General features: G+C 42.9%; 1 protein-coding gene across 1 annotated transcript in view; it reads left to right on the top strand.

Moving 5' to 3' along the window:
- Window positions 1–15,722, top strand: part of LOC309563142 (neurotrypsin-like) — a 72,517-nt gene that overhangs the window by 25,629 nt on the left and 31,166 nt on the right. Inside the window, exons 3-6 of the mRNA XM_082267468.1 lie at window positions 3,220–3,462; window positions 5,001–5,139; window positions 8,578–8,750; window positions 8,893–9,040. Coding sequence (XP_082123594.1) covers window positions 3,220–3,462; window positions 5,001–5,139; window positions 8,578–8,750; window positions 8,893–9,040 — 703 coding nt within the window. The remainder of the gene's footprint in view (window positions 1–3,219; window positions 3,463–5,000; window positions 5,140–8,577; window positions 8,751–8,892; window positions 9,041–15,722) is intronic.

Genomic DNA, 15,722 nt, shown 5'->3' with positions numbered 1-15,722 from the left:
GTAATGTCACTGGTAACCCCAAAAGTGTCAAAAATGTCAGTCAAGGGTCTGATCTGTCTGCCGCAATGTCGCAGTCCCGCAAAAAAAGTCGCAGATCGCCGCCATTACTCGTTAAAAAAAAAACCAACAAAAATACCATATATCTTTCCCTTAGTTAGTAAACGCAATAACTTTTGCGCAAACCAATCAAAATACGCTTTTTGCGATTTTTTTTTTTTACCAAACATATGTAGCAGAAAACAAATTGGCCTAAAATGTTAAAAAATTTTGATTTTTACATTTTTTTTGGGGAATTTCATATAAAAAAATGTGAAAAATATTGTTATTTTTGCAAAATTGATGCTATTTTTTTGTTTATAGCGCATAATCAAAAATCGCACAGGTGATCAAATACCACCAAAAGAAACCTCTGTTTGTGGGAAAAAAAGGACGTCAAATTCGTTTAGGTACAGCATCGCACGACCGCGCAATTGTCCGTTAAAGTCACGCAGTGCCAAATCGCAAAATAGGCCCTGATCAGGAAGGGGTAAAATCTTCCAGGGCTCAAGTGGTTAAAAAGGGTCCTGTGAATCTTTAGTTCCTGATTTAAGTGCAAATTCAATTCGCACCTAATTCGCACCTGAATCAATGAAGAGGAACGCACCAGACCCCATGCTGTGACCCGCGGCAACAACGTATGTGAACCCAGCCTAATCTATTGCATTCTACAGTGATATTACACGCCTACTATTCACTGGAGAAAATTGAAACTGTCAGCTTGTGTGATGAATAATTGCATCTGGGGAAAATGTCTTTCATTCACAAAAACACAAGCTAACAATAGCACACAGTGGCAATTATACTTGTCTGAGGCAGCCTAGTATAATATTTGGCTTGTGTTGTTGTCAGATTGTGTTTTTGTAAATTAAAGCCCATTGTTCCAATCATTCACTACACAAGCTGACAGTTTCAACTTTCTCCAAAGAATAGCAAGCAGCATTGAAAACTTAGGAGGAGAGATGAGGAGACAGAGTACTGCACAGAGAGAGGGTGGGACTGGCTGTAATTACCCCTATGGGAGTGCCCATATTTTAAGGCTACGTGGGGATAGGGCTACAGCCAGCAATGACTGAAAAAAAATATTTTTTATTTAACTTTTTCGATTTTTAATAGTGATATTTCATGATAGATCTGCTTTAAAGTGAACCCGTGTTTTGTCCATGCAGAGCAAAGAAACCACTTTACTTAACTCCCACCCTCCCCAACTGTCCATACCGACCTTCTTTTCATTTCCTCATACTTTCACCTTCCATCCAACCATCAGGTATGAAGAGAGAAAGCCTTGTGTAAGCTCTGTGTGACTTCATTGACTGCCTGAATACTGAATGGTCAATCAGTAAGCAATATCTCTGTCATGTGGAGTCAATCATATGCCCCCAGACGTATCTGGCACTGTGGAGGGCAGCAGTTAGGTGAACCATGCAAGAGGCAAAATACAGGTTAAGGGACGGAAGTCATTTTCTGTATTCTTGTTCTTGGCCAGTTATTTCGAGAATTGAAGCAATGTGGAGACTACCACTGCAAATTCCCATTTGAAGATGACTATTACCTAGCTATATCTGGTTTTAATTCTTTAAAAAGCTGACCAGAACAATCATGTAAATCAGGAAACTTGGAATACCTAATACTTATTTATTGGCTTATTTTAGAAACCTACAACCTTCTAAAGCCATTGCATCAACATGACAGCCAGGGAACTAGTATTTTCATTTTCATTTACAAATCAGTCTTTGCTGGAAATTACTGTATGAAACACTTGCTTTTTCTCTTAAAGGAAAAGTACAGCTCGTTTGGCTGTACTTCTCCTGTGGATCACAGTAGTGCAGTTCGTTCTGCACTCCTGTGAACCATTTTCAGCAGACATCACAGAGCCGGTCTAGGGTCGGGGAAGGTCGCGACCATACATTTGGGATCTGCCCACATGCCTGGACCGACACCCGGCTCAGCCTTAGTGAGCTGCTGAGAGCCTAAAGCCCCGTACACACGTACCGATTGTCGGCCGTAAATATTCGGCCAACGTCCGATCGGCCGATTGTCGGCTTGTTAGTATGATGCTTCCGACAACCGACTGCGACTTTTCGGCCGAACAAAATCTGGTGTGCAGGCTATAAAATTTTTGTTGGCCAACAAAGAACGGCCGATTGTTCGTCAGTCAGTACAGATTTCGGCCGACAAAAGCCAGATGAGCAAGACTGGGCATGCTCAGAGAAGAAAAAACACACGGAAAGTAGACCAGAACATGACATCACTTCTGCAGTTGGTTGTTGTTGGCCGACAAAATTAGTGTGCAGTCTAGAGCACATTTCAACCAACAAAAGACGGCCGATCGTTCGGCCGACAATCGGTACGTGTGTACGGGGCTTTAGTCAGCCGCTCCGACCCCTCCGCAGCCCAGCACTCCAGTGAGTGCTGGAGGGGCAGAGCAGACAGCAGTGACTGACAGTCACCAGCTCTGTGCTTAAGGCGCTCTGAGAACTGAGCAACTGTTTGATAACTCGGTTCTCAGCCTTAGAGTCAGCGGGGGGCAGATGCACCATCGGACCAATGGTGCATCCATCTAGGTAAGTATGATTCTAAAATAAAAAACATTCCCATACTTCTCTTTTAAGGTTACAAACCAGATAATTAGGAAGTCTCTTTTCTTCCAAAGTGGATTTTGGTACAATTACTTGGGCTTCTGATGACTTGTTCATGGGAAACCTAATTACCCAAACACTTTCTTCTGCCACACAGTTCTAAGGAGCGTTTCATACCTTAGCATTCACACAGCACAGAAGCTTTACAGATCTTGCCCAGAGTGTACAACGTAACCCTAAGAAGATGTCTTGCTCCTCCTTTACATGGATTCACATGTGCCTTACTATATATGACTGCTCCAAAGCTCTCTCTCTTCATACTTCAAACCTCTCTCCATTCCCAACATCCTATGTCCAAGCCTTGACTCCTTTTCCAAAGGAACTTGCACAACACAGCTTCAGTGTATCCCTCCCAGACATAACCACTGCATATCTTTAGCTGAAGGGGACAAGTGACCCCATAATCATTTAATTATTTAATTTCTCAATTATTAACTGTTCTTGTCATTTGACATTATTATTACTTTCTGTGATTTATGAATAATCTAAATTAATCATCTGTAATGTTTTTTTTTTTTTTTTTTTATATTCTTGCTGTTTGCAGGATACAGCCTCTGCTCTGATGGTGTAGCTTCTCTGGGATACTACAATGGCACAATTTCTGTCACGGAGTCTGGCGCAGACTGTCTGAACTGGTCTGAGTTTCCTGATTACATGCAGCAATACCCTAGCCGAGGATTGGGGAACCATAACTACTGCAGGAACCCTGAAGGAGGAAGGACACCATGGTGTTTTTATCGGCAACCCTCAGGGATAATAAGCTGGGCACATTGTGACTGCAGCCATGGTACTGGACATCTGAAATATATGCATTCTAGGATAGCTAATGAGAAGTATCTATATATACATTTTTTATGTGATATATTGTATGCTTTTTTTTTAAGAAAGGCATTACATGTTGCCCTGGTATGAACCGTTTTTTTTTCAGTGGAAGAACGCTAAAAAAGATTTTTCTTCATAGTGTTGTTATTTATTTATTTATTGTTTGGATTTTGTATTTTTTTCCACTTTTTTCACCAATCATCTGTCTACTATTTACAATTTTTTTAAACTGCAACTTTGGTGTTTCACAATCAAAACTTGATAAACATAGACTGGCCAAACATTATACAAATGTATTGTACAATTTTCTTTAGTTTTACCAAAACCAAATAATAGGAGGTTGAACCTAAACACTTTCAATTTGTTTGCATTCAGGCAGGCCCTCGCACTACAAAGTTAATGGTAAATCTAAAGGAAACACTATCCTCTTCTATGAGTGCTTCGATACATATTCCTTTTACCAGATAGCAGCTGAGGATACATATTTTTATGTGTTGCTGATTTAAATGGGAAAATAAAAATGGATTGTCTATGATAACGCCCAAGTGGGAGGGTGAAACGCGTTGACGTATTTCCGGTACGGCACCTTGCATTCGTCACTTCCGGTTCACTTCCTGGCTGGCCGTAGAATGCACGCCAATAGCGGCGTTCCCGGAAGCATCTGCAGATTTGTCTCGCATTATACTATACTATGTTTGTGGATATGTTTTTTTGGCTTCTATAATTAAACTTTTGAAAACAGGCTTCACTATCCCTGGTCTCTTGTTTTGGTATTTATCCTTTGGAGCCATTCAGGACCACCTTTTACCAAGAATATCCACCTAGCTTTTCTATTGTTAAGGAGAAGATTTGGTGCATAACAACATCCATTTATACACAGGCTTTCTTGACCCTAGTCAGGGTCCATTCGTTCTGGTGAGTAGGGTTCCTGGAGGGGTCACAGTCACCTGGAGCACAAATGTTTATGTTTGCACGGGAGCACCTTGCACCTTATTGATTGATCACTTATTTGGACACTATATTGGAATATGTTCCGTTGATTGAATCTTTTTGAACATTTATTATATGCATATATTTTTTGGGGACACATTTTGCACTTTATTTGTCAACTTTTTATTCACAGTTGATTTAACATGTTTTTATGCAAGCGCTTAGTTAATTTGGTTATATAAAAATGGATTGTGTTTGTTTTTTATCTTTGTTGTGGCACATTAAAATCTCCTTTTTCCCACTATACCTCTTTAGGGGTATATGGGAAGTTTCTTCATTTCTATGTAAACCTAATGGAAATTGAATAAGAAAATTGTATAATGTATGGCCAGCTGAAAGGAAAACCAAATGTGATTTTGCAGCATTTGGCTGCTCTGTTGTAATGACCCTGGCATTTTACAAGTGTGATAGATGAGTCTACCAAGCCTAAGCAGACATAACACTTTATCTGACAAAATGTACTTGTTGCTTGAAATATGTTTAGACTACACACTGATGACGTATTCCTACTAGGTGCCATTCGCCTGTTGGGGGACCATCCTAATAAAAGTGGTGGAGTACAGCTGTATTTAAATGGGGTTTGGGGATCAGTATGTGCAGACCACTGGACCGATTGGGATGCAAGTGTGGTGTGCAGACAGCTTGGAATCAGGTTAGTCTAAGCTATTTCTGACACAAGATACAGTGGTGTAAAGTATTGTGGTGTAACAACCAAGATTAATGTCATAAGTCTTTATCAATACATCAGAGGTTCTGTGATTAGTTAAAAACTTAACATGTACTACTAATAATGTGATATTCCAAACTTTACATTCCTCTTTAGAAACATTTGTTTGCCCCATACATGTTGAAATGGATTTATTGTTGTAAAACTGTTACTTAAATAAGCCTTCTCCAACTTAGTCCACCCATTTAGGGTGTCTGAAAAATAAGTGTGCAAAGTTTAATGTATGTTTTATTTATAAAGTAGATCCAGTTCCTTTAAAGCAGCCTGTCCCCCACCGGATCTGCAGGGACTCCATGGGTAAGCAATGGTCTCTCTGCAGGTGTCCAACACAAGCTCTCTAATATTAAAGGGGTTTGACTTTTCTAACAAGGGGGTGTTGGACTCCTAAAAAAAAGACCCCTTCTTTCCCACAGAGATCCTTATCTGAAGACTACTGGTGGGGTACAGGCTGTGTTGGGGGAGCTGGAGCTGTTTTATTAACAAAACACACTAAGACTTTGCATATTTTTGGTTTTGATGAAGCTTGTACAGATTTACAGCATTTAATTGGAAAGGTTAATTGGGCTTGTGACACATCAGAGTTATTAGCTCAATGGTATTGTCAAAACAGTGACTTTATTCCACGCAAGATATATCATTTTCAGGGCTTTCTTGCCCACTTTTATTAAAAAAAAATTCACATGGATATATCTTTCCATGCAGGGGGTTCTCACCATCAATACCAATCAACAAAACATTCAGCCTCCTGGCTCTCTTGTGGGAGCTTTACTGCTCCAAGTACCTCTTTAAGGTCTTCCCGACCATCAAACACATCCCAGTGTTTATGCTGCAGCTCAGCTCTGCATCTTTCTTCCTGCAGCTCCCTAGCTGATCTGGCTTTCACCTCTCTCCAAGGTGGAGCCCTCCTGACCCCTGGGCAATGACCTTCTCTGTCTGCTGGGATGGAGCCCTGAGCTCTAAGGCCCCTTTCACACGGGCTTTCCGATCACGCTCGCCTGTCAGTTTTTTCAGGCGGACCTGATCAGATGATCCGTGCACCTCTACGGAGCAGCGGATGTCATCGGTGACATGTCTGCTGACACCCGCTGCTATCCAATCTGATATGGTCCATGAAATCCAGACGGATGGAAACCCTATTTTCCATCCGTCTGGAGGATAGGATTGAATGTAAACCGACAGTCAGTTCGTTTTCATCCGATCTCTCATGGAGAAGAGTGGGGATCTGACAGCTCCATCTCTGCAAAGTAAGCGGAGACTGACCTGTTATCCGCCTGCTCAGTGGGGATCAGCGGATCGATCCTCGCTGAGCAAAACAGACTCCACCAGGCTGAAAGCCCATGTGAGAGGACCCTAACTCTAGCTATATTATGACTGCAGCACACATCTGCTTGTTTCCTCCAAAATCTGGCCCAGACTGCCATTTTGAACCATGGCATGGGTTTGACCTGCCACAGGCTTTAACCACTTGCCGACTGCTCACATTGAGCGTACTGCAGCAAAGTGGCTCATTATCGTCCAGCGGCGTAGGTCTACGTCGCTGGACTCCTCCCCTTGTGGGCGGCGTGCGCGCTGTCGGAGATTCGCTCCCGCTGTATTCAGACACAGCAGGAGTCCGGCCAGGGGAGGAGCGGCGGTGATAACCGCCGCTCTTCCCCGATCGTCGGCGATCGAGTGAGGAGATCTGCCCGCTTGTGTAAACAAAGCGGGCGGATCTCCTAAGTGACAGGCAGTCACAGATTACAGGATTCAGCATAGCTGAACCTGCGATCTGTGCCTGTGTCACACAGTCCCCTCCCCCCACACACATCAGTAAGCACCAGGCATACATTAACCCCTTGATCACCAATAAAATTTAACCCCTTCCCTGCCAGTGTCATTTTTACAGTAACAGTGCATATTTATAGCACTGATTACTGTAGTAATGTCACTGGTACCCCCAAAAGTGTCAAAAATGTCAGTTAGGGGTCCGATCTGTCCGCCGCAATGTTGCAGTCCCGCAAAAAAATCGCAGATCGCCGCTAGATTGCCGCCATTACTAGTTAAAAAAAAAACTATAAAAATGACATAAATTTCCTGTAGTTAGTAGCTGCAATAATTTTTGCGCAAAACAATCAAAATACGCTTATTGCGATTTTTTTTTTACCAAAAATATGTAGCAGAAAACAAATTGGCCTAAAATGTTAAAAAATTTTGTTTTTTACATTTTTTTTTTGGGGGGGGGGGGGGATTTCATATAAAAAAATGTGAAAAATATTGTTATTTTTTTCAAAATTGTCGCTGTTTTTTTGTTTATAGCACAAAAAGTAAAAATCGCAAAGGTGATCAAATACCACAAAAAGAAAGCTCTATTTGTGGAGGAAAAAAGGACATAAATTTAATTTGGGTACAGCGTCGCACGACCGCGCAATTGGCCATTAAAGCAACGCAGTGCCGAATCGCAAAATATGGCCTGGTCAGGAATGGAGTAAAATCTTCCGGTCTTAAAGCGGTTAAAAATACGCTCATTGAGAATTTTTTTGTCAAAGACATGTAGCTAAATACATTTTGGCCTAAATATGTGACAAAAATTGAATATATTGGATATTTTTTAACTGTCAAAGTAGAAAAATATTGTTATTTTTTCAAAATTGTCGCTCTTTTTTTATTAATATCGCAAAAAATGAAAAGCGCAGAGGTGATCAAATACCACCAAAAGAAAGCTCTGTTTGTGGGAAAAAAAGGACGTAAATTTAGTTTGGGTACGGCATTGCATGACCGCGCAATTGTCAGTTAAAGTCGCATAGTGCCGAATCGCAAAAAGTGGCCTGGACGTAAAGCAGGAAAATCCTCCGGTCCTAAAGTGGTTAAAGAAAACCTGTCACAAACCCTAGACATTAAAACATTTCATATAATAAAAATGTATAAGCAAAGGTTGCCTTTCATTAAAGGGTAGAAGTACATCTTGGCTTCATATAAATGTGGAGTTGGACCATGCTTCCTATTGGTCCTTTAATGTGTTGTGTAGCCTTGTTGACTGATAGGCTAGTCTTGGGTTGCATCCAAGGGTGGCATCAAACTCAAGATTTCCAGCAAAAGTTATGATTTGCATATAACTTGAGCTGCCTCTGTGAATTAACTGAACATTTTGACATGTGTTTTTCACTAAAGGTAACCTCTGCTTACACATTTTTAGAACATATTCGGCTTGAACGTCCCAGGTTTATGACAGCTTTATTTTAATCTAAAAATATTCTGGTTCAGGCTAGATGTTTTATTCAAAATCTCAGTTATGTGTTTTCTTGATAAATGTATGCTAATTGTTGTAATTCTGTATTTTCTATCTATTGTGTTAAATGTACATACTCACTTTTATTTTTGCATCAGTGAAATTGGCACAGGCAGAAAGATCTCAGACTATGAATCGTGGAATACCCCCGTACATCTAAAGTCTGCTAATTGTCGAGGGAATGAACATGCCCTACTACACTGTAGCTACAGCCAGGGCAAGGACTGCAGACACCGGATGGTAGCCGCAGTCACATGCTCTCCTCCTCAAGGTAATTCTTTATTGCTAGTTTATATTCAAAGTCAACTGGCAGGTATTCGTATGACTATGTAAAAGCATTTGACCAAAACAGCATTCGAGACTCAGAAACCTTCCCACTCATAAACTTTTATTTTTCCTTCTCTGAAGAGCAGGTTTAAAGCCGCCCCTCCGATTGGTGGGAGGAAAGGACCACTTTGAGGGGCGTGTTGAAGTGTTTTTTGGCGGCCGGTGGGGAACAATCTGTGATGACCGGTGGGATGACAAAGATGCTGAAGTTATCTGCCGACACCTGGGATTTAGGTAAATCCGAACCATTTTCTGCTTAGACATAGGACCAATATATTGCTAGGGTCAGTAATCATACAAGATAAAGTTACTTTAATAAGAAAGAGCTTCTTTTAATAGTTTCACATATAAATATAAAAGTTTTAGTATGTGTCTAGATTAGAATATGAGTTATTTTAAATAATGTAACTTTATTACAGTACCTTTTACTCTATGTTAGCTGACATGTGAAGAAAAAGTTAGCTTTCAAGACTGCTCAGTATGTTGTTTTTTTAGATGAATCAATGAGCAGTGGTCATATCTGGAGGGTGCTTGGGTCTTATACTTATACAATCAACTTTTACCAAAACTATGTAATATGAGCACATTTCTAAGCTTAACCAGTCCATTTATATTCAGTCAGGCATCTGAACTGTGACTGCTCTTACTAAGTCATTAAACTGGATTTGGCTGCTCTTAAAGGGACAAATATCATCAACTATACCTAAAAAAGGCAAACACAAGCTACACTAAACTGGGGTTTGGAATTTGAGATTTACAATGATACCTACATAATTCAGCTTTGTTGCTATATGTTTGGGTTTACTGCATCTCTAACCTTTCTTCCTAAAAAGTATTCCGAAATAAAATTACAGAGTAACTGGCAACCAACTTAATACCCTCACTCATACATCAAAGGTCCAGCTTTGCAAGTGGATGCACATAGGAGAGTAAATACTGGGGCTTTCAGAGACCACTCACAAATCCATTCATATTTTTTTTCACTTAAAGAAAATTTGTCACAACAAATACATGGAGTCTGCCTAGGCTGTGCTCTTCTTTTGAAAATGCTAGATGCTAAGACTCTGCACATCTTCTTACAACCATAAATGAACTTCTGACTTCAGTGTCACCCTTGAGGAAGGAGGACTGTGACCAAATTTTGGCTACACAAAGTCATTCTTCCTAGGTGTTACTGCCCTGGAAATTAACTATAAAGTGTTATTTCAATGATATTTAGTACCAACCAGGGCAAACAAGTTTGTCCTTAATTATCCATCCTTTTGTTTCCACTAGTGTACATATCTGAGGTCCCATGTACACATTTTATGTGCCTGCCTGATTGTTCACACATTGGCCAATTTCTTTTTTTTTTTTTTTGCAAAAAATGTGATCACATGGGCACCATTGGTTCTTGAGTAAACACCTTGCAAAAATTACTAATGTGCAATGTAGGCTATATATGCAAGCCAAACACTGAAAAAGCTCTAGACCAGGGGTGTCCAACCTGGACAGCTGAATGTGGCCCAACAATTTCATAAATGTACTGTTGATTTCTTGGGATGGGAATATTCAGTAAAAATGTGTTTACACTTAGCGAACACATGTGGCCGAAAAAACATTTGACAGTTGACTGACTCTTTACTGGACTTTTATAAGTTTTATCTTCCCAAAGAAAAATATCCCACTCTTCACAATCACATCTTATTCATGTCATTAGTTTTTGTCAGCACCTATATTTGTGAGCAAATATTTTCAAGGATGAAACAAATGAAAGGCAAAATTAGAACCAAAATATCTGATGAGCACCTTGAGAATTCATTGAGAATTGCTACTACATGGAATCAGATATTGATGTGTTAGTTTATCAAAAACACTGTCAAATATCCCACTCGTTTTAGTTGCCCCCCATTTACTTTTATCATAAAAAATATTACAAAAAAACGAATGTTTTATTACTCAGGTACGTTATGTATATCAGTGATTGTTAACTTTTGATCTGCTTTACTTTTTTTGCTCATCAGCTATCCTTATTTTTAGTGTGGTCCAAGACAATTCCTGTTCCTCCTGTGTAGCCCAGGAAAGTCAAAAGGTTGGACATCCCTGCTCTAGACTGTGCCTCACTGAAACCAAAAAACAGTATTACACAAAATATAATCCAATAAAAGATGGAAACTACTTTAGAAAATATGATCAATAAATATACCAAGTTATTGCAACTATGGGTAGATAAATATCTACCACCAGGCTTTGAGAGCACTCTACTAGAACCTTAAAAAAATGAGACTTCCGCTTTAAGGCCTCTTGACCCCCTGACATGCCACATTTGGCATGTCGTTTTTTTGGGAGGGAGCAGGTACCTAGATTTGACAGATACCTGCTCCCAGGCTTCAGCGGAAGTTCTCCTCTGCCCCTCTGACCCCCGAAGTTTTCTGGGACAAGTCACAGGTCCCAAAAGATTGCCCGTCCACTCAGGAAGCGCAGCGCAACTCGCGCATGCACAGTGCGCACCCGGCTGTGAAGCTGCAAGCTTTCACAGCCGGCTGCCCACACTAGAGATGCCGGCACTGCGTGGAGAAGAGGGAGAGAACCGAGGCTCCTGCCGGCCGCATCGCTGGACCGTGGGACAGGTGAGTGTGTGTTTATTAAAAGTCAGCAGCTACACTTTTTGTAGCTGCTGACTTTTAATAAACACAAAAATGGGTGGAACTCCTCTTTAAATATCTATTCTTTCACACCAAAATAGGCTGCGGCTGCACCACTAAACATTTAGATTAGGTTTTCCCTTATCACGCTCACCACTCTTCACTGTTCCAAAGCTCCTAAGAAAAATTTTTTAATGTCTAAACTAAAACGGAAAATTTATATCAATACTTACCGTAATTTTCCTTTCCTGATGGACTCCATGGCAGCACACGTATGGGTAGGCTCCGCCTCCTCTCCTACCCTATAGGACCCCACTCCCATAAATCTTTGCTCCATACCAGGAGCCGTGTTCCATAACTAGAACTACTCCAGCAGATGGGAGGGGACTCCTGCTGCCATGGAGTCCATCAGGAAAGGAAAATTACGGTAAGTATTGATATAAATTTTCCGTTTTCCTGACAGACTCCATGGCAGCACACGTATGGGAAATAACTAGCCATACACACCCGGGCGGGTAACTGCTGGTTTAACAGAAAAAGGTTTAATTTGCACCGTCAACAGACAAGACTTTTAAACCAAAGTTGACCGAAGATAAAGAAGCCGGTTCAACACAGTAATGCGACATAAAGGTATGAATTGATGACCAAGAAGCCGCTCTGCAAATCACGTCAGGAGCTACATGAAGAGAAGCTGCCCACGACGTAGAGATCCCTCTAGTGGAATGAGCTGTCACCACCTCTGGAGGAGCCAGTCCCTTGGCTTTATATGCCCACTGGATGGTCTGAACTATCCAACTTGCTATAGATCTTGAGGAAGCTTGTTTGCCCTTGTTTTTTCCACAGATGAGGACAAAAAGATGGTCTGACTGGCGGAAAGGAGCTGTAGTCTCCAGATATAGCCGAAGAGTTTCCCCCACGTCCAAAGGATGGATAGAATTTTCATCTTGAGATTTGAACGTGGGTAGGACAATTTCCTGGTTGACATGGAATACCGACATTACTTTCGGATTGGAGCCAAGCATCGGAACCAATACTACCCGATCAGGGAAAAACGTAAGGAATGGTTCCTTGTAACCCAAGGCACCGAGTTCAGAAACCCGTTTGGCCGAAGTAATAGCCACCAGAAAGGCTGTTTTCATGGAGATGTTTTTAAGGAAGAATGGATCCTTCTGATTCAAGGTGAGTGAGGAAAGAAACTCCAAGACCGTAGGAAGATCCCACTTAGGGAACCTGGGCTTTCTAGGAGGTCTTAACCTAGTAGCGCCTCTGAAGAACTGGCGAACCAGGGAGTGTTTCGCCCATGCAGTCCCAGTGAAGGCCGAAATGGCTGAAATTTGGACCCGAAGGGAGCTTACTGCCAATGACAGGTCCAGACCGGACTGGAGGAATCCCAAAATATCTTGGATTCCTGGGTCAGAGACAGAGATAGATCTGCTATCCACATAATCCTTGAACTTGGACCAGATTTTTTCGTAGACCTTGTTCGTGCCGGGTCTTCTGGCACTCATCATTGTAGCGATTGCCTCATTTGGACAACTGAGCGCTTTCAATCTTTCCCTCTCAACAGCCATGCCATGAGATGAAGCTGTGCTGGGCAGGGGTGAAGAATAAGCCCTTGGGACAGAAGGTCCGGCCTGACTGGCAGAGGTATCGGGTCCCGACAGCTCAGCTGGAGCAACAGAGGAAACCACGGTCTCTTTGGCCAGAAGGGAAGAATCGCTATGATCTGCACTCTCTCTGTCCTGAGTCTGTGAAGAAACTTGAAGATGACTGGCACTGGAGGAAACGCATAAGCCGTTTGAAAATTCCAATGATCCGTCAGGGCATCTACCCCGTAGGCCTGGGGATAACGCCACCTCGTGTAGAATCTCTCCAGTTTGGCATTGCTTGGAGATGCGAACAGATCTACCTCTGGACGGTAACCTAGAGACATGACCCATATGAAGGTCTCTGGATGGAGTGACCACTCGTTGTTGTCCAGAGCAGACCTCGAGAGGAAGTCTGCCTGGACGTTCTGGGCACCTGGAAGATAGGCGGCTGACAAGTTAGACAGATGTCTTTGAGCCCAATCCATAATTGGTTTCACTTCTTTCAGAAGAGAAGGACTGCGGGTGCCCCCTTGTCTCTTGATGTAGGCGACGGCTGTCGTATTGTCCAGTCTTAGGAGGACCGAGGCATCGGTCGCCAGATGCTGAAAGGCCTGGAGAGCACAGAACGCTGCCCGAAGCTCCAGCACATTCGAGACCACCCCGCATGTAGGGAAGTCCCATCTGCCCTGGGCCACCTCCGACAGGCAGTGCGCTCCCCATCCCGTCCTGCTGGCGTCCGAGGTCACGACCAACCAGGACGCTGGAACGATTGAATGGCAGTTCAAAAGATTCTTTCGCTGAAGCCACCAGGTTAAGCTGTCCCTCATGGACGTAGTTATCCGAATGATGACTTCTGGATTCTCGAAATTCCATTGTTGGAGGAATCCCATCTGAAAGGGCCTCATCTTCCACTGTGCCCACTTCACCATGGGAGCCGTGGAAACCATGGTCCCAATTATCTTCATGCACTGGGACGCCCGGAGATGAGAGGCTGATAATGCCGGACGAATCCTGTTGCGAATTGTCGGAATCTTCTCTAATGGAAGGGAGATAGTGCCTCTGGAAGTGTTGAAGAGGGCCCCTAGGAAGACCAACGACTTTGTGGGTTCCAGATGGCTTTTTTCCAAATTCAGGAGCCACCCGAACTCTTGAAGGGTGGAAATTACTTGAGATCTGTGAAGCAGAATTTGATTCTGATGTTCTGACAGAAGGAGCAAGTCGTCCAAGTAATGGTAAAGACGAATCCCTTTTGCTCTGATCAGGGCTACTACAGCCAGTAAGATCTTGGAAAAGATTTGAGGTGATGTGGTAAGCCCGAAAGGGAGACAGGTAAATTGAAGATGCACCTGACCCACTGCGAATTGGAGAAATTTTTGCATTTCTGCTGCGACTGGGACGTGAAAGTAGGCATCTTTCAAGTCTATGGATATCATCCAATCCTCTGGCTGTACCACTTGCCGAATTGTAAAAAGTGTTTCCATCCTGAACCTCTCTTTCTTGATGAAGGTGTTTAGGTGTGTTAGGTCTATAACCGGCCTCCAAGAGCCGCTTTTCTTCAAGACCATGAAGAGCGGAGAGTAGATGCCTTGGAACCGTTCCTTGGTTGGGACAGGCACTGCCGCACCCTGGGCAACCAGGGATTCTACATATGTAAGAAGAGTTGACTTCTTATCTTCTGAACGGGGTAAGGCCGTAGGAAGGAAGCGAAGAATGGGGCTTCTGTCGAAAATCCACACATGTCTGTGTGATACGGTTCTGACGGCCCATTGATCTTCGATCGAGGCTGCCCAGACGTGCGCAAACTGAAGTAAGCGTGCGCCTACCCGCACCGTCTGGACAGGCTCGATATCAAAAAGACTTCGTCGCCTCTCGGCTTGCTGAAGATTTTCCTTTGGAGAACTTCTGCCCTGTAGACTGAGGGCGCTTCCAGTTCTTCCTGAACTCACGACCGGGCCTGTAAAAACGGGCCTCTCTGGCACGATCAGGATTTTGTCTGTTTTGAGGTCTTCTCTGATCTATCAACCGGCGATCCTGGGGAAGGAAACCCGATTTACCACCAGTGGCACGGGTAATAGCACTGTCCAGTTTACTACCAAAGAGGGAGGAACCCTCAAAGGGAATTTTGCAGCAGGCCTGCTTAGAGGCAGGGTCAGCCATCCAGGGGCGCAACCACAAGGCGCGTTTGGCCGTGACAGAGGACAGCATGACCCGCTCCCACAAGCGGATTATATCAATGGATGCATCACCCAAGAAAGCCGTTGCCAGTCTCAACTCCTGAATGGCTGAACTCCTGGCCACCTCTTCGGAGACACTCTGAAGTGTAGCCTCCACGCTGTCTACCCAGGCTTCCATTGCCTTGGATGTGGCTGCCAAAGCCAGAGCCGGCTTACACGCCATACCTGCGGAGAGATAAATCTTCTTAAGATCTGTGTCAATCCGCCTGTCAAGAGCGTCTTTGAATGAGACTGAGTCTTCCAATGGCAAGGTCACGTGTTTCACCAACCTCATCAAGGCCGCATCCACCGTGGGAGCGGAATCTAGATGTTTCATCTTATCCTCCTTAAAGGGATAAATTCTGGAGACCTTAGATGACAAAGAGTTTTTCTTTTCAACTCCCTGCCACTCGTCTGTAATAATTTCTACCAATTCCCCTAGGAGGGGAAAATGGGAACGCTCTTTTTTGAGATGTTTGAAGTATTTCTT

Source organism: Pelophylax lessonae, assembly GCF_965119305.1.
Source record: "Pelophylax lessonae genome assembly, chromosome: 9".
NCBI lineage: Eukaryota > Metazoa > Chordata > Amphibia > Anura > Ranidae > Pelophylax > Pelophylax lessonae.
The sequence above is the reverse complement of the archived record's forward strand: the minus strand, read 5'-3'. Positions and strand labels throughout refer to the sequence as shown.